Here is a 26,057-nt window from a genome sequence, read left to right as displayed (position 1 = left end):
TTGCATTCTCTTAATGTTACTCATCTCAGAAGCAGCAAGGGTAGATGCAAAGTCTAGTGGAACCTGAAACCTACATAACCTGGGATCCCCTCTAAAGATAATCATAATTATGAATGCTGCATTTGATGCTGTGCTTTGGGAGTGGCCTGTACCAGGAAGGTACTTGAACCTGTAGCTTAATTAACCTTGCGGTAAACCCACTTAAGATTAAGTAATCTCACATGGAGAGAAGGCCGTGGAAAATTGTGTCTCCCCCTCTGCTAGAATAATCTGCTGTTTGAGACTCTGAAGCTACTTAAGTGGTGGAAGCCATAAAATAACAAAGTTGTAGCTGTGGTCATGAGGGAGCACGTGACATTTGATGACCTCAGCGCACGTTATGAGCATTAACTAATTAAACCTCATAAACCCCAAGAGATTTTGGAAAGAGAAAAGTAGCATCACCTTGCCCAGTTCTGAAATGCAGCCACCTCTTGGGATGATGGTGGCAGCTGCTTAATAATAAGCTTCAACACTTCGTGACAGTTTAGCTAAGACAATTAGTCATTGCCATTAGTAATTGTCATACGAGCACTAGCCTAGCAAATGGTTAAGTCACCAGGATTATTAGTTCATTGTAAGTCCAATTCATTCTTTAGCTATTTTTATTTTCAGAAATTTTATTTTAATTGGCAAAAACTTATACATGGAGTAGGTCTTGCTCTTAGGTTTTCTGTTAATCCTGTTCTTCAGTTTGAAACTTATAAGAAGAAGGGTCATTTTAAAAAGCAGTGCAGCTTAAAATAGGGAATTACTGATATGAGCCAAGCTAACCTGTGATAGTAGAGGTCAGAACTAGGTGTGTTGACTTGATGCAGGGATGAGGGAAACAGATCTTGCAAATGTTTTGCATAGTCACCTCAGTGTACCACTTAGGAGAGACTGTGTAGAAGCTCATTGACCACAGCACCTTTTTGTGTGTTGTAGCTCAAGACAAAGTCAGTTAGCCCACGAGAGCATGCTACACTTGTCATTATGAAATCACTGGAAACCCCAGGAACACGACACACTCAGGGATAATAGTTGCAGTAGGTTTTGTTGTCCTTGAAGCATCTTTCTTCAGAAGGATTCTAAGCCTTTTCTCAGGACACCTCTTCATGGGCTATGAGCTGTGTTTCATGCCTGGATATGAGTCTCTCTCATAGTACCTTCAGCATTATTGCTTTCTGAAAAACTTCCTTGGGCATCTAATTTTTCTCTTAGACTCTCACTGTATTTCCTTCACCCGTGTCTTTGTTAGAAGTAGGGGGAAGGCATTCGTGGTCCAGTCGTTTGGGTTGAGCAGTGTTTGTAGGAGTCATCCTGTGGTAACAGGTTCTGAAAGATGAGATAGGCAGAGGAGGAAGCAGAGAGGACCATGAGCTACCCCTGGTCCTTCAATGTCTGATGGAAGAGTTAAAAATATGAAGGCAGAACATCTTGCTCTCACTGACTACATCTCCAAAACATTCAGAAGTCCCAGGGTGCCTTATGCCCATAGGTAGAGCGTCTGTGGGCTGCTCTGACCTGTGTGAACCATCAGAGGAGGAGAGCAGAAGTGACTGTGGAGGTTCCTCAGTGAAACAGGCCCTTGGTGAGGCAGATGGCAGGACAGGCTTCCCTACTGTGAGAGCGCTTCCAAAATGTCCTCCTAAGGTCTGGATGACTTGGAGACAGAAAAGAGGGGAGAGGAGCAGGAGGGCTGATGGCAGAAGAGAGACTGGGAGGGAGGGGGCCTGTATGGTAAGTGGGCAATCTTCCCATTTGTTCTTTTTATAGACGATTAGTCACATAAAGAATGTCCAGATTGCTGACGTTGTAGAGCATGGTATAACAACAGTGCTCAGCCCCAGTTCTTCTTATTTAGAAAATAGAAAGTGGAGCTGGCATGGTTGTATACAGCCATAAGTCCAGTACTCTGGAGGCCGAAGCAGGAAAAGTGTGAGTTCAAAGCTAGCCTGGGCTACATAGGATTAGAGAGGGGGAGAAAGGGCTGTGGGGTAGAGTGGGAAAGGAGGAAGAGGGAAAGAGGAAAGAAATGCTAATGCCAGTATCACTGGCAGAATCTGTGGTATTTCCAAAGCCCCTTTCCTAATCTTTGGAATTCAGAGAGCACTATATAGTAAATTGTAGTATTTCCATCTTCTAATTTAGCACTATTTCAAAGCCTGAGATCCGAGAAGGTGTTGGTTGTTTATAAACTTCAAAGGGGCCTGACATCAAAGGACTTGTTGCCCAGAGCTTGGCAGTGGCTGGGGCTCCTACGTGCCAGGCACATGCTCTTTGTGTGCATCATTTCATCTGCACAGCTTCCTGGGCAGCATGGTTTCATCATATGGGCAAGGCACAGAGGGCTGAAGAGGAGCTGGCCTAGAATCTGATAGTCAGAGTGAGGATTAGGGTGAGCTGCAAAGCCCCGCGGTCCTCTTCCCATTTCTCTTCTCTGGACCAGATGTCTGCAAATCCACCATTACTTTAAACCACTTGCTTATGCTTCCCAGCTTTCTCTGGTTCCTTGGATTGCTCACTACTTACTTTGTGTCCTTACTCTACCTTTTCTTTCAAAGGCATTGAAAGCAAGAGTGACAGCCAGGGTTCTCGCAATGCAGCTGAGGAGCCAGGGGGAAGTGCTTCTGCAGAGGAGATGATCCAGGTAAGCGAAGACACTGCATCCCCAGGCCTGTGGGATGGGGATGGAGCTGGGAGCCTTCGGTGTGAGGATCACCACAGCATTCTGTCATCCACTGCAAAAAGGCCCCACTCACACTAAGGTGGGGCCTTTTATTGGGCAAGCCTCGTGGCATGCTCTAGAATGGTAAGACAGAATGGAATGTCATCCTGTAGTCTTTACATTTCTCATTACTGTGACAAAATACATGGCAAAGGCAACAGATCCATGTTTGCCTGTTGTTAGGACTTAAAGCAGGAGTAACTAGGGGCACAGAGAAATGCAAGCACTTAGGGGAGTGAGGTACATGCTCATTTTTTCAGTTGGAGTTCTTTTTTATAGATATACACACAAGTCAAAAGTTCTGAAAAGGCAGTTTGTTGTATGTTAATTACACTTTAGTAAAACTATTTAAAAATTGGTGTAGCTCTCAAGTCACACAGAATAAGAATAATAGAATACAACTAACATGGAGAGAGAAATAGGAGGTGCCTATCCTGGCGCAAGCATCTGTGAGTCTACCATCTGCTCTTTCTTTTCTCCCATTAAAAATCCTTAGGGGGTGAATGCTGCCTCGTTTCCTTTTAACAGGTGAAACTGAGGCTCTGTCACTCTCTCAGTGTCTCCTAGCCAGTAAGCAAGGGCACCGAGGTCTACACGCTAGCTACTTCCTGCAGAGCTTGGGCCGGTTGGTTCTTATGTCTAACTGTGGTCCTTTGCAGGAAAAGGACGCTGAAGATTCTTCATGTGAGGACATCGTGTCACCATACTTAAGTAAAATGTCTGATGATTTACAGGTAATGCTATGCTTGGGTAGGGTCCTTTGTTACCTGCTGGCCAGTGAGTGTCCCTCCTTCCCCATTGTTTTTTGCTCTTTCTTCCTCTAACCCTCCACTGCCTCTCCCTAACACATAGCAACTACTGTCCCTGAGCTAGCTCTGGATAACTTTGACCCCACTGTAATTAGTCCTTAATTCCACACCTTCTGCAAGCTCGGACTGCACTGTTGTGGGTTATTAATATCTATTATTGATTTATCTACAGTTAAACAGCAGTTATTCCTAAACCAGCTGCATACCTAAATCACCACACAGAGACTAGGATTTATTTAATTAACCTAGAGCACAATGCTGGGCAATGATTACTCCATCCTAAACCTCCAAGCCCGCAGAGCTTCTTCAGCTTTCAGATTTCCACATTATACTTGCTTTTAGTCATATCTGAAGTCTGGTGCATCTCTGCACATGGTTCCAACTTCTCTCCTTCTGATCTCTCTCTCCTCCTCTCTGGACCAGGATTCCCACCCTATTCTCTCCATTGCTCAGCATTGTGGCTGATTGTTTTATTGACAATAAAGAGAACAAATGGTGGCATGTTTACACAGACTTGAGACAGGTGATGCTTACATCACAATACAATGTCCAGATTGAAACCAGACAGTGAGGTAGAGAAATCAATATTTGAATGAATAAGGGTAAATTGTATACATTCCAAAAGAACATTATACCAACACTACACGTTGTATTTTATTTGTGTTTCAATAACTTGCAACAATTTTAGTATACACAATTTTTAATTCTTCTACTGTGCCCAAAAGAGAAGCTTTGGAGAAGTAAAATGTTTATTAGAGTGCTCCCTTCCCTGACACCGTACACACAGATACACACCATATGATGTGTGCAGATATATATCAAATGCACACACTTGCCCAGGTATAGACACTATAAGTATATGCACTTATATGCTGCTTAGGTTCTTGTAACAGTCCTCTCTTATTACAGGTTCAAACCCAGCTTCACTTAGTTAACCAAGATTTGCTTGGTTAGCATCTTCCACTTTGGCTGTCCCAGGCATCTTCCTTCGTTACTCTCCTTCATCTCACCCACACCCTCTTGCACTGCTTTCCTGTCAAACTGGTTCCATCCATGCCTTATGTCATCTGTTTCTGTGAACTGGAGAGTTGGGAGATCCCAAGCCCTGAGGTCCTACTTAGCGTTTTATCCATTTAAGGAGCAGTGGAAGACATTGTAGTGTCTGGAGTAGGAGACTAACATGATCTGCTGTGTCTGTCTTGGTGACAAGAATAAGGACAAACCTCTCTGGGGTTCCAGAGGGCCTCCTGGTGATGGGCTGCTGCGTTCTGCTGTCTTGAGAAGCTTGCACATCTCTGAGGGAGCCTCGGCCAACAGAATTAGTCAGATCCATGATGGCACTGGGATGAACTCTGAATGCTGCTTCCCCACATCAGAGCTGTCAGAAGGCCAGACCCTCTGCTGTCTGATCCTCAGATACTGACCAACTAAGGACTCTATGAGGCATCATCTAGGATTGAGAGAGCCACTGTCTTACTGCCAGCTCTGAAGTGGAGAGTAGTGCTGTGACCAGAATGCCGATGATCTCAGCGCCTGTCCTTCCTGGCAGTCTGCAGGGTGGGGTTGGACACCAGATCCTGTGCTATCTGCAGGGAAGCGTACATCAGGGTCAGGGAGTAGAACGTGCTGTATGGGTACAGGTCCACCTTTGCATTTGCTGCTGGACACCCCTACTGTCGCTTAGTATCCCTCAGCACCACGGAATGGGGCTAGAGGTGCCAAGCTGCAACTCTTTAGGGAGCAGCCAGGAGCGAGTGAGCAGAGTAGTTGAGGGAATCAACACCCCAATTCCTTTACCTCTGAGGCAGAATGCTCTGAGGGACAGATGGTGAAAAGCTGCTCCTTGACAGGCCTGTGTTGGTGACCTTACTTTCCTTGACTCACTTCCCTTCTTTCCTCCCAGAGGTTCTTGGCAGCTGCTGAGACCTGCAGCTTAGGTTTGTGTCTGAGGAGCCCACACTAAGAGACTCACTAATGCTAGGACATTGCTGTGCCCCCGGCAGGAGAGATACAGTTTAAGCTGACAGCTTTCTCTCTAAGATTTCTAAGAGTGAGGCTACTCCTTTAAAGCCCCAAACACCAGATGGGATGGGGAGGGAGGACCAAAACCTGTTAGACATCCCTGAGGACATCAAGGTAAGCAAGGACGATCGACCTCCTGTGTTTATCTTCTGACCCTTCCAAAAAAAAAAAAGAAAACACCACCAAAATGACAATAAAGAAGTGAAAAGGGCACAGGTCCCCAAAGACAACAAGATGGAAGGGAGTTATTGGAAGATTAAGCACTTCAAAAATATTTAGAATCAAGAAAATCGATGCAGGAGTTTGCACTGGCTTAGCAGAACCAAGAAAGGGGAAGCATCTGAGAGGAGACAGTGAAAGTGGTGTGAACTCTCCACAAGGGCCTGGGGTTCTGCTGAGGGGAAATACAGGACAAGGGCGAGGCTGGAGGCCTCTTTGGCAGCCCAGTAAGGAGTAGCCTAGACCCCAAACTCGCTGCACACTCTACATAGCTGACCAGCCCCCTAGGGGGAATGACCAGGGGAGCATTTCCTGAAGAAACCAAGGAGACAAGGCTCCAAGAGACTACCTGATGGTGAAGGGGTGTGAATGGAAGAAGTGGAATTCTCCGTTTCAGAGGGAGGAGCCCCAGCTGCTCCTCGGAGCCAGGTGTTGCTGCTAGAATCAGCTACTACAACTTGGTGGCTTAAAACAACGTGGGCCTGTCCCCGTACAGGCCCAGGAATCAGAATTCCCTTAGTTCTCACACACACAGCCTCAGAGTGGAGGTGGCGGTTTATTTCTTCTGAGGGAGCTAGGGAGGCTCTGTTCCATTGTTCGGCCAGTGCCTAGAAGGAACATGCATTTCTTGCCCTATGCCCTCTTCCTGTATCTTCAGGGCCACAACAGTGCACCTTCCCCACCCGCAATGAGCCTTCTGCCTGCCTTACATTTCATCAGATCTATTTGCATAAACCAGAAGAGTTTTCTCTTCTCAAAACCCTTAATTTAGTGGCATCTGCAAAGTCCTGTTGCTGGGTAAGATAGATGTCCTCAGGTTTTGGGGAATCAGACACACACTTCTTGAGGGCCACTGTTTTTCTTCCCCAGTCTCTCCTGTGGGGTGGAACTGTAGGCTGGGAGAGTTTTGTATTAGTAACTTTTCTGAGAGTGTGATAAAACACCACAACCACAAGCAACTTAAAGACGGAGTTTATCTGGGCTCACAGTTTCAGAGGGTAAGGGATCATCATGGCGGGGAGGCATGGCAGGAAGGGGCAGGAAGCCTCCAGATCACATGGTTAATGGAAAGCATGAGGAAGTGAGAATAAACTGGAAGTGGGGCAAGGCTGCACACTCCCAAGGCCTGCCCCCTCTCCCCGTGACATACTTCCTCCCATGAGGCCGCACTTCGTAAACCTTCACAAACAGCATCATCAAGGAGGGTCCAGAGCCTAGAAGGGGCATTTCTCCTTTAAATCCCTAAAAGCTCCAAGTCCAGATTAGGTGGGAAGAGAAGCAAGGAAGCTCATGGGTTATTTCAAATACCCGATTGCTTGCTTAGAAAACTCTTGACCAGTGCTACACAAATCTTACAAAACATGAAAAAGTTTAGAAACAGAGGAAATAAAAATAAGGTACACAAGTGAGAATGGAGCTATTTTATAGTACTTTATTCGTGGCAGCAAAAATACATCCTAACATATTTAATAACAATATCTATATTCTGTAATCTTCAGTGTATCATAGCGATGTCAAAACTGATATAACTAGAAATGTGATTTAATTATATTATGGGGATAGAATGCAGGGAAAGAATCGCAGAAGAGCGTTAAATCTATCCAATACTTCAGTGCTCAACAAGAGAAAAATCTAAATTGATGAATTAAGAAATAGCAGCATAAGCATAATTTTTGGAAATAGAGATAAATATTTCAAGAAACTAAAAGGCTGAAAGTGATACCTGATGGAGAGGAGGGAGACAATGGACAGCTCTTTTATATATATATATATATATATATATATATATAAAATTCTACCACTAATAATTTGACTGTATGTTTGTGTTATTTTGATTAATAAAAATTCCAGAAGGAACTCAGAATGAATCATGTTTCCCTGGATTATAATATCTGTAGGTAACCCACAGGTCAGAGTGGATGTACCCAGTGTCAACTTCCGTGATAGAGGAGGTCAAGTGGACCTTTCTGGGCTCCATCTCATTCAAAGAAAACATTCAGGAAATCTAGTACCACAAAACCTTAATAAAACCAGTCTTCAAGAGAGAACTTGCTGATCTGTAAATATGTGTAATATGGTACTTCCATACTAATCTTTACCCAGTGAAACAGTTAAAAATGTTTGTTTGGGGGGCTTTGTGTCAGAACTTGTTCTTATTACTGTGAGTTTTGAATCTCTTTAGGAATGTCTTCCGATGGACCCTCTCAGGATGGTTTGTTTCAGATGAGGCAGTCACACATGCCGTAGGGACAGGACGTTTAGAGACAGTGCAGCCAATAGCCCCATGAGGCTCTGTGGTTCCCATGGGTTGCCCCTCTCTCCATTCTAGGACAATGATCAGAAGTTCAGCTTGCTTTCCTTTGCCGGTGATGAGGACGTCAGTTTGAGCAGTGAGAGCTCCCTGCCATCCTTCCTGTTCCCTGAGGAATCCTCCCACTTCCGCCCCATCTACCTGGGAGATTCTGACGCGTTTTGTATTCAGCTCTTTTGTATTGATGAGAAGTATGAGGCAAGGCAAGTACTGACTCCAATGTTTGCTTAGGTAATTTTTTCCCCCAAGCACATGGTCTTTAAACCAGGCCACATTTCCTAATTTTCTAGGAGCCTCAAAACAAAGCAGATTCCTGGAACTCATCTAGATATTCTAGTCCATAAAATTTGGGTAATATGTACAGAAAGGAACAAAAATATCTGGACAGTTGTGTCTTTCCTGTATCACGGTTAAAGATCTGGAGAATTCACTGTGTAGCCACATGCTGCTTCCCTTATATACAGTGTGCATTTCTCTGAGTCTTTGAAGTTGTACTGCTTTTGGGTGCAAGAAATAGAAAATTCCTCAAAGGCTAACACAGCTGAGGATAAGTCCAGTGGTAGGACTCATGTTAGACAGTGCTAGACCCCAGACTTGGATCATTGAGGAGGAATTTTCCCTTTACCCTGGCTCTCTGCTGTTGGTCCCCACCTGAGAAGATAGAAGATGGCCTCAGGTCTACATAAGAATCTCATGGGAGGGCATTCTGGCTGAGGTTCAGATTTCCAGCCAAAGTTTCAAGAGGCCTGGTTGACGCAGTCCTCTTTCCTGATCCAGTGACTGTCATGGAGCCATACTTCAATGTGCACTGTCTGTTGCCTCATGCTCTGCCTTTAAATTGGAGCAGGAGACTCACCAAAACGCAAGATGTTAGAGGGGGGTAAAAGGAACACCCAACATCCCAGGAAAGTTATGGAAGGAGGCATGATGTCTAGCTGACAAGGCCTGGCTCCCACTTCCTCTCTCTCAAGAGAACCTATGTATGCAATGCGTGGGGCCTCCCTTTCTCAGTCTCAGGACCACTGCCTGATGCCTGAATTCAGCATCTTCTTCCACACACCACCTATTCTAAGCTTATCCACTAAATATTTTGAAGAGGAAAATATGTGCTCATTTTGATAGAGCCAAAGGTTCTAGAGTACCTTTGAGACAACCACAGACAGTGCTGGCCATTTCCTTTTTAGGGGTGCATCTAATAGAACCCCCATCTTTTAGCCCCAGAACCACAGTTTTTAATATTAAATGTTTAGCTTATATGGAGCTCATGGAGCTTGCAAAGGGAAATCTTTCTATTTTAATTAGAGTGTAGACTAAAGCACCTGGAATGGCCTTCAATACTTGTTTTATATGTATTTTCTCTGTGTTCTTAGATAAGATTTTGCCAAGATAGTTGTTTTTTATTTAGTTTGATGACACCTTATAATTTTCCCATGAAAATACAAATGTGGCTATTTAGAAAATATTTTGCAAATAAAAGTAAAAAATTTCAGGATAGCCGATCACATAGCCAAATCTCTCCTAACTCTCCCAAAAAGAAAGGGGTAGATCACGTCCACAGAATGGCCATCGTCAGCACTGGCTTTGAATTGCACAGCTATTATTTGTTACTGTGAGAGTGTCCAAAACTACTGTATGGCTGACATATGAAGCCTATGGCGAATACAAATAATTGCATTCACCTGTGCAATTGATTAGACCTATTGGCTGGCTATCTGCAAGGGGGTGGGGTACGTAAATCTCTTGAACTGTCTCGTGATGCTTTAATATGCAGCCCATTGACATTGCTCACTGTCTTGTTTACAGGTCGCTGGACTTTATGAGTTTTGTCTTCAGTCTTTTTCCTGTGAGTACATGCTGAATTTTGAGTAATATATTTGGTTTCGTAGCTGAGTTATAGAAAGACAGAATGTTTACTGTGCAGACATTTAAAATGCCATCAATGTCAAGGCTTGAGCTGTTCCCTGTTCTGAGGAGACGGTCAAATGTCATGAACTCCTAAAGTAGAAAGTGTTGTCATTTTCAGTAATGTGTCTGCTGTGTAATTGTTTCCCTTAGAGACAGCATTCCAGTGTTTGAGTGGGATTAAATCAATCACTGTCATATATGAAAATGCCAGCAGTTGGGAATCCGTAGTACCTCAGATTTCTGAATTACTTTGTGGTTTATATTGGCTCAAACTATGCTGACATCAGCACATTGCTTTGTGGCAAGTAGGAAAGAGGAAACAAACCTATGGGTGATTTCCAGTTTGGCATCTCTTCCCCACTCACTCCTGGGTCCTTACATTGTGGCTGGCATGTGAAGGAGCTCAGCCAATGTTAGGTGTCGAGTCTGGGATCAAAGTGCACACATGCTCCTCCATCTTAGGAACTCTGAGCCTCTCCATTGTCCCATTGTTGTCTGGGGATGGGGATCCTCACCAACCACTTATTCTATGGGAAGGAAGTGGAGGAGGAAGACAGTCAGGAGAAGCAGTAAGTCATTAGAAGGACCTCTCTGATGCTTAGCGGGGACAGTTTCATCTCAAGTGTACTTCTTCAGTCAGGCTTCAAACATAATACCTGTTCTTTTATGTGTCCTTTCTATTTGTTATATTGAGGCAATATATATATTTTTTAATTTATTTTTTAAATAATGTGATCTTTCGTTTCACTTTATTGTTTTTTTCAAAAACTAAAAAATCCTTAGAACGGGGCAATATGTTCTCCACTATGGTCTCTTGAAATTGATTTTACGGCGTTTTCAAAGCTCAGAAAGCAATGGGGATTAACCCAAACAAAGAATTTTTAAAGCTGGTTCCCTCAAAGATGCCTTAAAGACATTTCACTGGGCTTCATTCTTATTTTAACATCCACATTATAAAAGTAAGACTGGATTTTAATGGGCAGAAGACCTGTTTACATTTTGATTCTATTTGACTTGGGGATATAAGAATACAGGAACAAAATACCTTCATTACTTCACCCTTAATCCCTCAAATCCAAGCTGAAGCAACTCATTATCGTTAGTAACCCCCTCCCTAAGGAAGCCCACCGAGACTTGGCACCCAGTCCTTATTTTCAGCTTGAGTAGCTTGGCATTGTGATTCTAAAGTTTCCCCGAAAGAAGCTGTGTTATTTTGCTAGAAAGAAGGAAGATAAGGTCAAATAATGATTCACTCCTTGGGGCTGCAAAATGTCCTGAGGGCTTTGGATTAGCACAAGTAATACCTTCACAGGGTTCAAGAGGAGGCAAAGTCCCAAAGGGACAAATTAGCTCTGGGAAGAGCAGGCTGCTTCTGCGGGGACCTGGGACAGGATCAAGTGGCTGTGAGGAACACAGACAGCCTTGAGCTGTACAGTCTGCAGACGCTGGAGTGAATGTTCTAGTAGCTGCATGAACAAAAGAGTAAAAAGGGAGAAATGGAATTCCTGTTACTGCAGCAGGCAATCAATGTCAAAATTGCTAACGAGCTGTTTTATATTCTTCATCGCATGCTAAGCCTTGAAGTTCAAGGGTTTTAGATTGCGCTGTACCTCAGTGTAAGAACTGGCTTTTCATCTGCAGTGCTTAATTCTATTTAAGTCTCATGAAATTTGTAGTTGGATCAGCAGCTTCATATATTCAGGGTGGGGTGGAGAGATTACCATGACTCAAGCACATGCAAAACTTGTCCAATAAATGAAATTTGGTGCCAGTCTTTAAAGTTTAAGTTAATGTAACTAACTTAAATGGCATTAAATTAAGATTTTAGTTTCTCAGTCACACCAGCCACATAGTGAAGGCTCATTGGTCACATGTGACCACTGGCTTGCTACCTGGGACAGCAAGGTCTAGAAAGGGAAATGGCATCACTTAGAAAGGATGATGTCATGACAAAGACTTCATGTATAACCACAGGATTTTAGAGCCAAAACGGCCTGGGATAGCACCCACATTTCACAGAGCAGAGGCCAAAGCATCGGTAAATCTCACTTCTTTAAGTTCAAGGCCCTTGTTATGATACTATCCTGCCTAGTTTACTCACTGACAAAACTGAATTCACAAATGGAAATGGTTTAAAAATCTAGGCCAGATCTTGTAGCACAGGCCTATAATCCAGAAACCCAGAAAGGTGAGACAAGAGGATTGCAAGTTCAAGACCTGCATGGACTGCAGAAGAAAGTTTAAGCTCAGCCTGGACAACTCAGTGAACTTTTCTCAAAAAATAAATAAATAAATAAATAAATAAATAAATAAATAAATAAAAAGGTCCTGAGCAAAGGCTGGCTCAGCGGGAGAGTTCCTGCCCAACATATGCAAGACTCTCAATGTGATCTTCAGAGATGCAACATTAAACAAGTCAGTGAGGTCAACTGCTAGGAGCTGAATGTGGTAGCCTCTAACCCTGTAATCCCAGAACTTGGAAGGCTGCCGCAGGAGGATGATTCAGAGGCCGGGTCTGGCTGCATAATGAAGCTGCAGCAACAGAAACTGCTTCTGTGTGAGAGTGCCTGAGCGGGCTGCTCCACACCACAGTCACCTGTTCTGCTTTCAGTCAGCTTTGCTGATGTCTTCTCCATCTCTCCTAGCTGCTAGGCTTGATGAGTTTTATTAATGACTCTCCAAGTGGTAGAAAAGCAATGTGAGCATTTTCTAAGTGCTTTGTTTTGCTTGTTTTTCAGTGTATATAGCACAAATTTATTAAATGAGAAATGGCTTCTTATGCTCTCCAAATGTCTTACTGATCTTTAAAAATGATTTTTAGAATAAGAACTACTGCTTGATATCCGTGCCCCGCCTCACACCTGAGTTCGTCCTCATCCAGAACTTCGTGAAGGTTGTCCCATACAACAATTGCACCCTGGAGCATGATCTCTACATGTTCCATCGAGCTGGATTGCTCAAGTAAGTGAACTTACGTGTTGTGTGACTTCCTGAGAGAATGGTAATGTCTTTTGCTGGTTGGAATAAGCAGTGTCCCCACCCCCACCCCTCACAGGCTCAGGTGGTGCTACTGGAGGGGGTTATGGAGCCTTTAGAAGGCGGAGGCCTGGTAGAAGTCTGCCACTGGGGCAGGCTTGGTTGAGATGTTATCTTAAACGTCCATGACTCATTTGCCATGCGGGCTCTCCCCTCCAGAACCATAAGCCAAAATAAACTATTCTTTCATAATTTGTTTTTGATCGTGGTATTTTGTCATAGCAACAAAGGTAATAATAATGTGTATCTATTCATCCCAGATAGGACACCAACAACAGACCAAAGAAATGATCTATGAAATCTAGTTTGGTCCTTGTTGTATACTTGAGCATCTTTTGGATATATTGTTCACAGTAGCTTTATTTGTAGTAGCCAGAATCTGGAAACAACCCAGATGTCCCTCAGATGAGGAATGGATACAGAAATTGTGCTACATTTACACAATGGAATACTACTCAGCAATTAAAAACAATGAAATCATCAAATTTGCAGGCAAATGGTGGGATCTAGAAATGATCATCAGGTTTCCTAGAAGCAGAAAGACACACCTGGTATATACTCACTTATGAGTGGATATTAGACATATAATATAGGATAATCATACTAAAATCTGTTCCCCTAAGGAAGCTAATCAAGAAGGAGGACCCAGGTAAGATGCTCAATCTTCATTCAAAAAGGCAAACAAGATGGACTTCAGAAGAGGAAGAAAAGAGGTAACAGGACAGTAGCCTATCACAGAGGGCCTCTGAAAGACTCTACCCGGCAGGGTATCAAAACATATGCTGAGATTCATAGCCAAACTTTTTGCAGAGTGTAGGGAATCTTATGAAAGAAGGGGGAGATAGAAAGACCTGGAGGGAACAGGAGCTCCACAAGGAGAGCAACAGAACCAAGAAATCTGGGCACAGGGGTCTTTTCTGAGACTGATACTCCAACCAAGGAGCATGCATGGAGATAAGTTAGAATCCCTGCACAGAAGTAACCTATGGCAGCTCAGTATCTACGAGGGTTCCTTGATAATAGGAACAAGGACCATCTCTGACATGAACTCATGGGCTGGCTCTATGATCACCTCCATCTGAGGGGGGAGCAGCCTTACCAGTCCACAGAGGAAGACAATGAAGCCTGTCCTAATGAGACCTGATAGACTAGGGTCAGACTGAAGGGGAGGAGGACTAGGGGAAGGCTGGGGGAGGGGCATAGGAGAAGAAGAGGGAGGGAGGGTAGGGTTGGGAGGGGAAGGGGAGGGGCTACAGCTGGGATACAAAGGTAAATAAATTAATAGAAATAAAAAAATAATAAAATAAAAATAAAAGAAATCTAGTTTGGTGAGTTCACACAGGTTATCAGCAGGAACATGGTCTAGGAGTTACGTATGGGACATGGGTGACTCAAAGGCAACCACATCACTGAAACTGAATCACTGTGGACCAGCATGGGTGATGGTGACTCACCAAAGCTCTGTTTCTGGAGTCACTGCCCAATTGTAACTAGCGCTTCCCAAATACTCTCTTCTCCCAGCTATTGTTCATCGCTTGTATAACTTGGGAAGGAGCCTTCTGGACCTTCTCCCTCTCCGAGTCTTACCAGCTTTGTGAGTCCAGTACATTTCCATAGCTGAGTTTTAGGAACTTTCTTCTTCCCTCACAGGGACTAATAATACTCAACCCTTCCTCAGGCTCTTACGTTTTTTTCTTTGCCATCTTTGAAAATGTTCCCTGCGTCTTGGAAAGCTGTAAAGACCTGATTGTTTTCTCCCATTTATGCTTGAGCAGTGAACCTCCATACACTAGTAACACTCACTCACTCTCAGCTGCCAAGAGTCATGGTATAACTAGCACCCACCAAGAAAGAAGTCTGTCCTCATGAGCATAACAGTAGCTCATGGTGTAAGTAGGGATGACAGGCACATCACATCCATTTAACAAAACTGTAGTGGATTTCCCATGGGGGGACAATACCTCTACAGCTATGGGGTTTGTCCCTGGCTTCCAGTATCAGACATTAGTTAGTTCCTGCAGAGTGGGTCTTAAGCCCAAATCAGAGAGCAGTTATTTGTCCCCATAGTAGTTGTACCATTATTGCAGCAGCAGACACATCTGGTGTTGGCATTGTTAGCATAACATGCACGGTGCAACACTGAATGGAACTGTTGGTGACAGCTCTTCCTCCATCAGCCTGTGGAGCACCTGTGTTAGTCTGGATTCTCTAGAGAAACAGAGCTGATAGGAAAGGGATGTATTAGAGTGGCTTACAGGCTGTGGCCTAGCTAGAACAACAATGGCTGTCTATCAACAGAAAGTTCAAGAATCCAGTAGTTGTTCAGTCCACAAGGCTGCATGTCTCAGCTGGCCTTTCGTATACTCCAGAATCCCAAAGCAGTAGGCTCTAGTCAAGGGATAGACTTTCCAGGGAGAGTGAGGGTAAACAGGCAAAGAGAGAGAGAGAGAGCTTCCTTGTTCCATGGCCTTTACATAGCTGGGCTGCCAGCAGAAGGTAGATCTTCCCCCCCCCTCAGAAAATCGGGATAAAAGGTGGGTCTTCCCACTTCAAATAATTTAATTAAGAAAAAAAAATTCCTCACAGGTGTACCCAGCTGCTTGAGCTTTAGTTAATTCCAGACGTAATCAATTTGACAATCAAGAGTAGCTGCCACAGTCCACAGCTGATGCACAACTGCAGCTCCTTACGTCATGCTTAATTTCCAGATGAAAACAAGAACCATGTCATAATTATGCCCAATGTGACTCAGCATACAACTGCAAAAGCATTATAAATTTTTAGAAGAGGTGGCAATGTCATTTTAGGGACATTAAATATGACAACCATTAAATGTTCTCTTAATTGATGTTATTTCACATGATAAAGAAATCAAGGAAAGAAAACACAAATGTGTGTATAAGCACATTCTTAACAACGTATGACAGAAACATTCATGTCATTTCTAATTCTCATTTCTGCAACTGGTCATATAAACTTAGACGCATGCTATGTGTAACAGCTTTCATCTACTCTCCATTTTGTATTTCTCCCACTCTTAGTGGCTGTTTTCTTGGATGAGTGCCCACACCTCCATTTTGGAAGTGTCTGTGCTGTTTTCATCCTGCCTGGATTAGGCTGTGGTCGGTTCCCATTGACTTCAGTCACAGGACACGGTAGCACCAAGAGATGCCCCCAAGGCTGTCTACTACTCCAAACATAATGTTTCTTACCTCTATTGTGGAGAAGCAATCTAATTTCCCTTTGTTAATCTGGATCAGTCATCCTTCCTAACACTTTTATTCCTTTCTTAGCCTATTGGCTTAAGGGTGTCAGAAACCCAAAGTGTTGGGAGAGGAGTGAGTCTGAGCTTCCAGCTCAATGGAACATTTGTTGTGGCTCCTGGCAGGAGCACTCCCTGCTCTCAAACCAAAACTTCTAGGCCAGCGGGACTTAGGCAAAAATTTTCCTACTAGGTCACTGAGAATGACAGTGGAACTATTCTCTTTCCACCCCTGGACTCCTGGAACTGTATATCTTGGCTTTGGGGAAACTGTACCATATATTGGACACTGGTTCAAAGCACATACTGCCTACTGGAGAACCCTGCCTCACTCCTCCAGGCTGCTGGAACTATAACTGTGTTTTCAAAAGGCCATTCCATCTTTCTATGAGGCCAGTTGATTTAGCATGGTGGGGAACATGGTGAGACCAGTGGACCATGATCATGATGGCCCACTGTCACACTTCTCTGGCTGTGAATTGAGTTTCTTGGTCAAAATCAATACTGTGTGGGATACCATGATGGTGGATATGGCATTCTGTAAGTCCATGGATTTTTTTTTTTTCAGAAACATTATGTTCAGGAAAGGCAAACTCATAACCAGTGTAAGTCCATACTTCTCCAGTATGGACTAAGCATTGTCCTTTCCATTAAGAAAGTAGTCCAGTGTAGTCAGCCTGCCACCAAGTTGCTGGCTGGTCACCTCAGAGAACAGTGCCATATCTCTTGGGCTCTGCTATTGGCAGATTTGGCACTCAGCAGCCACTGTGGCCAGGTTAGCTTTGGTGAGAGGAAGCTTGTGTTGTCCAGCCCATGCCTAACCCCATCAATGCCACCATGGACACTTTGTTCATGGTCTTATTGGACAATGGCAGGGATAGCTGGAGAAAGGCTGACTGTCCACAGATTGGATAATTCTATCTACTTGAGTATTGACCCCCTCAGCTGGAATCATCTTTTGCTCAGCATTTACATGAAACACAAGTGACTTCACATCCTTCGCCCATTTGGAGAGATTTATCCACATACTTCCTCCTCAGATACCTTTCTTACTAATTTTCATATCATGTTCTTTCCAAGTCCCTTGACATCAAGCTAATGATTGGTGGCAGCCCATAAACCAATCAGTGAATAATTGCACATCTCAACATTTCTCCTTCCAAAGAAAATGTACGGTCGTGTGTACTGCTCAAAGTTCTGACCACTGTGAAGATTTCCCTTTGCCGGTGTCTTCCAAGGTTGTCTCAGAAAAGGTTATAATGCTACAGCTGTCCACTTCTGGTTAGTGCCTGCTTAATATGCAGAGCCATCAGTGAACCAGGTCACCATCTTTTCTTCCTCAGTCAACCAGTTATGACACCCCGTGAGCCATTAGGTGCATGCTTCGCTGAGTCAGACTTCAGCCAAAACTCTATTAATAGTCACCTGACCACCACAAGTTCCTACTTTAATTGGAGGGCCACAATGTTTCTTGGGGTCTCCCCGAACCACAGTCAATTCATACCCTGTATCTGAAAGACTCTGGGAGGTCTGATTGTTTCCTTTTCCCTAGTGTACAGCTACCATTGTAACATGCTATAGAGCAGAGACCATAGGCATTTGGGCTGTCCTTTCATGTAATTTGATTGTGCCTTCAGAATCTGCTCAACCTTGATCACACATATACCACTTCTGTCTGATAGTAGATTGCTTCTGTGCACATCTTACTTTCTGACTGCTACGGCCAAATAAACCCCAGCTCATGATGGGCAGCTCAGGTCACATGGTGACTTGGTGGCCTATTGTCAAATGTTAGTTTCCACTAAGGTCCACTAGCAGTCTAAGCTGTCTCTCAAAAGGAGAATAGCTGTCTACAGATAATGGTAGAGCTTTGCTCCAAAACCCTAAAGGTTTCTTCTGTGATTTTACGGATAGGGGCCTGCCTAAGGGTCCAAGCAGCATCCCTGTGTGTCACTGACTCCTCGAGTGTCATCGTGTCTGCTGGATTAAATGGTCCAAGTGGTAGAGCAGCCTGCACTGCAGCCTGGACTGTTCCAGACCCTACACAAAGCTAGCAGCGTTCTAAGTCACTTGCTCTATGGGCTTGAGTAACACGCTCAAGGAAGGAGTGTGCTATCTCCAGACTCCACACAGACCCCCTGTGTTAGCTCGGGTTTCTGTTGCTGCCACAAAACACCGTGACCAAAAGCAAGTTGGAGAGGAAAGGGTTTTTTCAGTTCACACTTCTACATTGCTGTCCATTACCAAAGAAAATCAAGACAGGAACTTAAGCAGGGCAGAAACCTGGAGGCAGGAGCTGATGCAGAGGCTATGGAGGGGCGCTGCTTACTGGCTTCTTTACATGGCTTGCCCAGATTGTTTTCTTATAGAACCCAAGACCACCAGCCCAGGCTTGGCACCAACCACAGTGATGATCACTAATTGAAAAAATGCCTTACCGCTGGATCTAATGGAGGCATTTCCCCAATCGAGGTGCCTTCTCTGATGCCTCTAGCGCCAAATGGACATGCAAACCCAGCCAGTACAGCCCTTAAATGCGTTTCTTTCTTGGAGGGCCCAGGTGCAGTAACCTACCTTTCACGTTAGAGGGACTATCTCTCATGTCCCACACTGCTGGACTCCTAAAAATTCCACCAGTGCAGAAAGCCTTTGAATTTTGGATGAGTTTATTTCCCATCCTTTGATATACATTTGTTATCAGGGGTTCCAGTGTGGTTGCTATCTGCTGCTCACTTGGTCCAATCAGCAATATGTTATAAATACAGTGAACCCATGTGATATTTTGTGGAAGACATAGATCATCAAGCTTCCTTGGAAGTAAGTTATGACATAGGGCTGAAGAGTTAATATATTCCTGAAGTAAAACTGTAAAGATATATTGCTAGCCTTGCCTACTGAAAACAAATTGCTTCTGGTCACCAAGAAAGACAGGTACCAAGAAAAGGGCATTTGTTAGATCAATAACTTCATAGCATGTATCAGGAGATGCGTTAATCTGCTCTAACAAGGACCCCATATCTGGTATAGCAGCTGCAATCGGAATCACTGCTTGATTGAGTTTTCAACAGTCAGCTGTCATTCTCTGCAATCATTTGTCTTGTGCACTTGCTGGATAGGAGAGTTAAAGGGAACAGCCATCCTGCATCTTTCAAGTCCTTGATGGTGGCACTAATTTCTACAATTCCTCCAGGTTAAGATACAATTTTTGGTTCACTATTTTCCCTGGCAGAGCCAACTCTAAAACCTTTCATTTGGCCTTTCTAACAAAATATTCCTTGCTCCACCGATCCAAAAACTAATGTGGGAATTCTGCCAACTTCCAAGTTTATCTATCCCAAGTATACATTCTAGGACTGGGGAAATAACCATAGGATGAGTTTTGGGACCCCCCCTACTGGGCATCGCACTTCAGCCAAAACTCTTATTAGTCACCTGACCACCACAAGCTCTTGAATTGGAGGACCACAATGTTTCTTGGGGTCTCCCTGAACCACAGTCAATTCATAACTGCTATCTAACAGACTTTGAAGAGTCTGATTGTTTCCTTCCCCCAGTGTGCTCCTACCCTTGTGATATTCCTTCTGGGAAAGGACTGGAGAAAGGTTAACTGTAATACTCATAGGCATTTTTATCAAGGTCCTTCCTCAGGGGAACCTGACTATCCCTTCATTTAAGTAGTCTGTGTCTGAAAACTGGCTCAAGTCTGAAAATTGGTTCATGAGATAAGATCCCTTTTGCTATGATACAATGTGGCCTTTCTTTCATTTGTGTGTGAGGTTTTTTTAGCTCATACAGACCAAACAAATGTGCTTCGGGCTTTTTGTCTATTTCATGCCTGGAAACACCATGATTAGATTAGCCAGTACCAAAGGTTCGTAAAAATCAGTTTGCCTGTGCTGTGCGTTCCAGGTCTGGCCATATGAGCATTGCTTTGTCCATGCTGGCCATCATGATAACCTCAAGCACCTTGCCTTTGGTGATTCAGTGCCGCTGGCTGGCTCCTGAAACTTGGGGCCCAATTCAACCCACCGCATTAATTCATCCAACTGAGAAGCAGCGACTATGACCTTAAGGTCTAGTGCAAGGAAAACGATGATGACAGAGCTGCTCAAATGTCCCCTCTCACCATTTTGCGTCTTAGAAGATTAGTGAAGGGCACGTCTTCTGGGCCATCCCATTGTGGAGGACTAGGTTTTATACAGCGTACCTACTTCAGCATTGCAACTTTCCTGAGCCTTAAAATCCCTTGGAACTTAGTTATTTGTCTGATCTGACTACAGGGGAGGCTAAGAGGAATGACGCTAAGCAGCTAGGTATGCTCTCAGTAAACACAGTTGAGCTCACCACTGAAAGAAAGCCGAGGAAGGATGCCATAAATGCTTCATAGTCATGGTTTTTCACATGTGTGCAGAAGTCCTAGAATGGGGCATATGATTCTATTCAGGCAGGACTGGAGGGGGCAATAAAGAGAACTTATTCTTGCTTTTTCATTAATAGACTGTATTTGGAATAGTTTCAGGTTCACTGCAAAATTGAGGAGACATACAAAGCATCCCCATACGTCCCTTTACTGTCTTGTTATTCTCATTCGGCATTAGAATGCTACATGTATTACAGCTGATGAACCTTGTTATCAACCATAGTCCATAGTTTATGTTAGGGTTCCAGTTTAGTGTCTGTGATGGTCTGATTGTCAGTTCAGCAGGATTTGGAGTCACCTAGAAAACGTATCCTTTGATGCGTCTGTGAGGGCATTTCCAGAGATATTTAACTGAGGGAAGACCCATGTTGAATGAAGGAACACCATCCCATGGTCTGGGGTCCTGAACTGAATGAAAGGAGAAAACCAGTGAATACCACATTTGTCTTTCTCCAGTTCCCGAGTGTGGATCCCACGTGACCATCCACATCAGCCTCCCACTGTCCGCTTGCTGAGGAGGACTGTATCCTCTCAAATGACAAGCTGAAATAAATCCTTCCTTCCTCAAGCTGTTCTTCCTCCAGGAATTTGTCAGAGCAATGAGGAAAGTAACTGTGTTGCATATTCAGTGGATTTGGGGAGGTGTATAGTGACGCTGTTATAATGTCACACAGAATAGTGTCACTGCTCTAAGCATCTGCGCTCTTCCTGTTGTTCCTTCCTTCCCCTGGAAGCTGGTGCACTCTGATCTTTATACCTACTGTAATTTTTTAAACCTATCCTAGAAAAGTCGTTAGAATCTTACAATCTGTCACCTTGTCAACTTGGCTTCTCCTACTTGGTCATATGCATTTAACCTCCATGTCAGTTCATGACCTGGTGACTCATTTATGTTAGCACCGAATACTATATCCCATAGACTAGACGCACTACAGTTTATTTTTCTGTTCACCTGCTAAGAAACATCTTGGCGGTTTCCAAGTTTAGATCATTATGAACAAAGATGCAACGTGGAGGGTTGTGTGTAGACATAAGTTTTCGGTGTATTTGGCTAAGAGAGAGTGGAGTTGCTAGCACCTATGAACACAGTATTGTTTACTTTTGTACAGAACTGTCAGCCTGTCTGAAAAAGTGGCTCTACCATTTTTCATGACACCAGTAACTGCCCTGTGCCCCTGCCAGCCTTTGCTAGTCTCCGTGGTTTGGACTTAGACATTCTGGCCCCTCACTGCCGGCTTCACTGGTGCTGTGAAGGTGCAGTTAGTTCTCTAGTGATGGATGCCACTGAATGATTTCATGCTGATAGGTTTCAAATGCTTACCCTCTGTTTATGTGACCTCTCCGGTGAGGTTTCTATTTAGATCTTTCTTGCTTTCTTTTATTCAGGTTGCTTATTTCAGTTTGACTTAAAACAGATCATGGATACCATTATTTCTGTAATAGAAAAATGTTAATTTGATGCTCAGCTATCAGTTAAAGTTTAAAGTTTACACTGACTTGGGAGAATGTTTTCAGTTAGAAATAAATTAAAGGCCAATTCAGGAAGAGCATCCCTCCATTGATTGGCTCCTAAGCAGGTGTGGAGATAGGTAGGATTTCAAGGTTTGTGTTCTAAGGACCTTTGTTTCTCTCCTTTCTTCCACTGTGGCCTCTCCTTTGCCTGATCCATCTGGAACTGGCTTTTGTCACATTGGCATGGCTGCTACATTCTGGGCTGACATCCATGTAGCACTGTAGCCGGAAGGTGCTTGTTAATTGTGTGCTTTCTTTCCCAAAGGCCCACAGTGGAGCTCCTCATTCCTCTAATGGAATATGCAACATCATCTGTGTGCATGTTCGTGTGCTGGGGAAACATAAGTGTCCCAAACAGGCAGAAGTCCTGGCCCTCATGGGGTCTGTATTCTAGCGAGAGGGGGAGGATGCGGATGGAAGGAGACGGACTAGATAGTAGGTATGTGAGGGGCAATGAGAAGAGTAGAGCTTGTGGATAAGTGCTATGTAGGAGGAGCTGCCCCTTCCACAGGGTGCACGGGAGAGGTGGCCATGAGCGAAGGCATGATGGAGGAGAGGAGGGAGCCACACGGGCATGGCAAGGTCACACGTTCCTGACATGCTCTTTTTTTTTATACCACTGTTTTTAAATCTATAACATCCTTCTGGTTTTTGCTTCACTTCTCTTGACATTTGGGATGGATCACTTCTGCTTTTATGTTGGGTTGCTTTAAATTTCATGACCTCGTGTTCTCGTCCCCTACCTAATTTCCTCCTTCTTCCCTTGGGAAATTATATTTGTGTCTGTCATCTGCCCTCTGGCCATGCTGGTGAGCATGGAGAGAGGTAATTCATCTGTTAGTGAGGGCTACCTCTCTGTCAACAGACCCCACATCTCATGTTCCCTCTCAGTTTTTTTTTTTTTTAATTTTAATTTTTATGGTAACTCCTGGGTCTTTAAATGAGAACATTTCATTTGGATATTAATCGCTAAGATATTTCCAAAGGTAGCACTAGGTTTTATGTCAAACGAGAGACGGCTTTTCCATGTTCCCTGGCATGCCCAATCTTAACTTGCCCACTGGCTTTTCTTCTTGTTCAGTCATTAAGGGAAGGCATGTTTGGTTGAACTGGTAGCTCATTCCCTCTTGCTATTCCTCCAAGATGCCCCTTTCTGAAATTTGACAGTTTTTCTTTGTAAGAAGACAGGTAAAACTTACTCATTCAACTAATATTTATTGTGCTAGAGATACTTAACTTCTTGGGTAGGTCATACAGCCGCTGTCAATATTATTCAGTAAATAAAGATGGCCTTCTGTGGTCAGCCTCTGAGTGATTCTTCCATTTAATATATTTGTTTTATTTGCTTTTCTGTGACTGGCTCATACATGCTTTGTTGCTGTGTTTTTCTGTTTTATTTATTTATTTATTTATTTATTTATTTATTTTTTGTTGTTGTTTTACGATGTCACCGGTGTGCTCATTTCAGGCTCATTATCATGGCCACTATGCTGTGATATCAAACCTGCCCTTTGTTCCTTATGCCCTGAATGGGTCTCTTTGAATGGAATGCAGGAGAAACTTTGTTCCTTGTGGCCATTGCTTTGTCTGGGCCGAGGATGCTTTCTTGTTTGCGTTTGGTTCACACTGAAGTGTTGATGCTTGGAGAGCTGTTGATGACAACTTTCATTACATGTTCTTCTTTTACATCTTTTGCACCTCTTGACTGGCAGCAAAACTGCCAATTTTTCTGTGAGACAGTAGTTGGAAAGACACACAGACATGTAGTTTCTAAAGGCATTCACTCAGTTTTGGGTTGAGAAAGGTAAAGGGTAAAATTTTCTTGTTACTTTTCCTATGTCATTTTCTATTTCAGTATGTGTAAAGTCAGACTGCATAACTCAAATTCTGACCTTTAAGGCCAGGCTCAGTTTTTTCTTTTTAGGAAGATGAATAAAACATCTTGTGGCTATAAGCAGATTACCAAGATTGAAAAACTTGTAAGATCTAAGGAGGGTTCAGTGGGCAAGGGTTTCATCCTTCCTTCATGGACCCTGAGAGTTTACAAGTTCAGGCATTCAAGTGTACAAGAGAGACAAGGGCAAGGAAGCAGGAATTTTCACATAGCACATTGTGTATATGTGTGTGTGTTTTAATATTTATCAGTAGAATCAGTTTGTTTCATACATGGTTTTAGTATCATTTTTACAGACAATGAATATTCCTACTCTTCCTGATTTATCTAAGGCTATAGCGATAAATAAAGCCAGCTGCTTGTAACTGGATAACACATGCTATCTCCTTTTGGAGAACATTATGCCATATATATGTATACATATGTATCATGATTTCACATAATGATATAAAATGCTAAGCATCCTCCCCATCTTTACTCCCTTCCCCCTAAGGAGCTGTTTGAAGTAATCTGATTATTCTGGGGCTTTCTCTAGCTAAAACACAGAGGATTCCGTAATTCGTGTTCCATGCACTGTAACTTATGAGGGGCTTTTGGTTTCTTTCTCAGATTGTGGTTCTAGAATCAATACAGGGTCAGTACAGTGGGAGCAGAAATCGTGGGCTAACTTGTTCCTCCAGTGGGTTCCCAGCACCTGAACACCCTGGGGACACTCCAGATGCTTCAGAACCATTTGTAACTAGTTGAATGAAACATTCTTAGTAATGTCAATTTAATAATTGAGGTTTAGGCACATACATTTTTATTGGGAGTTTATTCACTTTTCATGTTTTCTAAATGCTGCTTCCAGTTTTTATACAGAAGGAATTAGGGCATGTACCCATGCCAGCTGATTTTCATGTTTTCTAAATGCTGCTTCCAGTTTTTATACAGAAGGAATTAGGGCGTGTACCCATGCCAGCTGACCATAGGTCCTCTCATCTCGTTCCAGTTAGCCAACCCCCTCCAAAAAACCCCCAGGCCACCTGCTGCCGCTAGACCCAAAGCAGAAGCAATGCAGAGTACCATGTGTATTAAATCTATCTCTGCTTGTTTTGTTTTGAGATAGGGTCTTACTATTAGCCAGTGCTGGCCTGGAACTCTCAGTCTTTCTCAGCCTTGTGAGTACAGATGTGTACTAGTTCCTCTTTCCCTCCTTTGCCCCTCCCCTCCTCATTCTCTTCCTCCTTCCCTCCTGCTCCTTCTCCTCATCTTCTTTCTGAGTTGAAAACTCTTGTAAAATAGGTCTCCAGGGTCCTGGGGAGATAGCAGTCAATCCAGAGCTTGTCACACAAGCCTGAGAACCTAGGTTAAATCCCCAGAACCCGAGTGAAATTACTCCAGCACCAGGGAGGCAGAGACAGCAGCAGCCCTAGGCTTAGTGGTGGGCCACCTCGTCAGAGAGATCCAGTCTCAAATGAGGTAGTTGGCCTTCCTGAGGATGAGAACCAAGAATGTCATTTGACCTCTACATATACTTGAACTTGCACACAACACACACACACACACACACACACACACACACGCACACATGCACACACAAATAGCTCTCAGAGACAAATTTAGGCATATGGAACAGTTCCATCTACAAAAAAATACACTGTGAGTTTGTTTGTAATTTTAATTTCTCCAGTAAACACATTAATGTAGAATTTTAAACTAGGTAAAACTGAATCTCAGTATTTATCATACAGCCTAATGCATACAAAATGTTGTTTCACTATGTGATCAGTATGAAAGGACTGAGCTGTTTTATAGTCTTGTTAGTGCTAGCTCAGCTCTGAGTGGACAGTTAAGCACCTGTATAGTCTAAGTAGCAACCTTTCAAGCCATTAGGGAGTCTTGTGTTGGGGAAGGCAGCTTTAGGTGACAGAGTGCT

The 26,057-nt window shown here is 43.5% G+C and overlaps 1 protein-coding gene across 1 annotated transcript in view; it reads left to right on the top strand.

The window, feature by feature from the left end:
* Cfap61 (cilia and flagella associated protein 61) overlaps positions 1 to 26,057 on the top strand; it is a 252,439-nt gene that overhangs the window by 56,841 nt on the left and 169,541 nt on the right. The window contains exons 10-15 of the mRNA XM_060383256.1: positions 1,798 to 1,846; positions 2,586 to 2,671; positions 3,409 to 3,483; positions 8,129 to 8,313; positions 9,914 to 9,953; positions 12,837 to 12,976. Of these exons, the coding sequence (XP_060239239.1) occupies positions 1,798 to 1,846; positions 2,586 to 2,671; positions 3,409 to 3,483; positions 8,129 to 8,313; positions 9,914 to 9,953; positions 12,837 to 12,976 (575 nt within the window). The remainder of the gene's footprint in view (positions 1 to 1,797; positions 1,847 to 2,585; positions 2,672 to 3,408; positions 3,484 to 8,128; positions 8,314 to 9,913; positions 9,954 to 12,836; positions 12,977 to 26,057) is intronic.

This window comes from Meriones unguiculatus, chromosome 4 (assembly GCF_030254825.1).
Source record: "Meriones unguiculatus strain TT.TT164.6M chromosome 4, Bangor_MerUng_6.1, whole genome shotgun sequence".
NCBI classification, from domain to species: domain Eukaryota; kingdom Metazoa; phylum Chordata; class Mammalia; order Rodentia; family Muridae; genus Meriones; species Meriones unguiculatus.
This window is presented reverse-complemented; position numbering and strand designations above follow the sequence as displayed.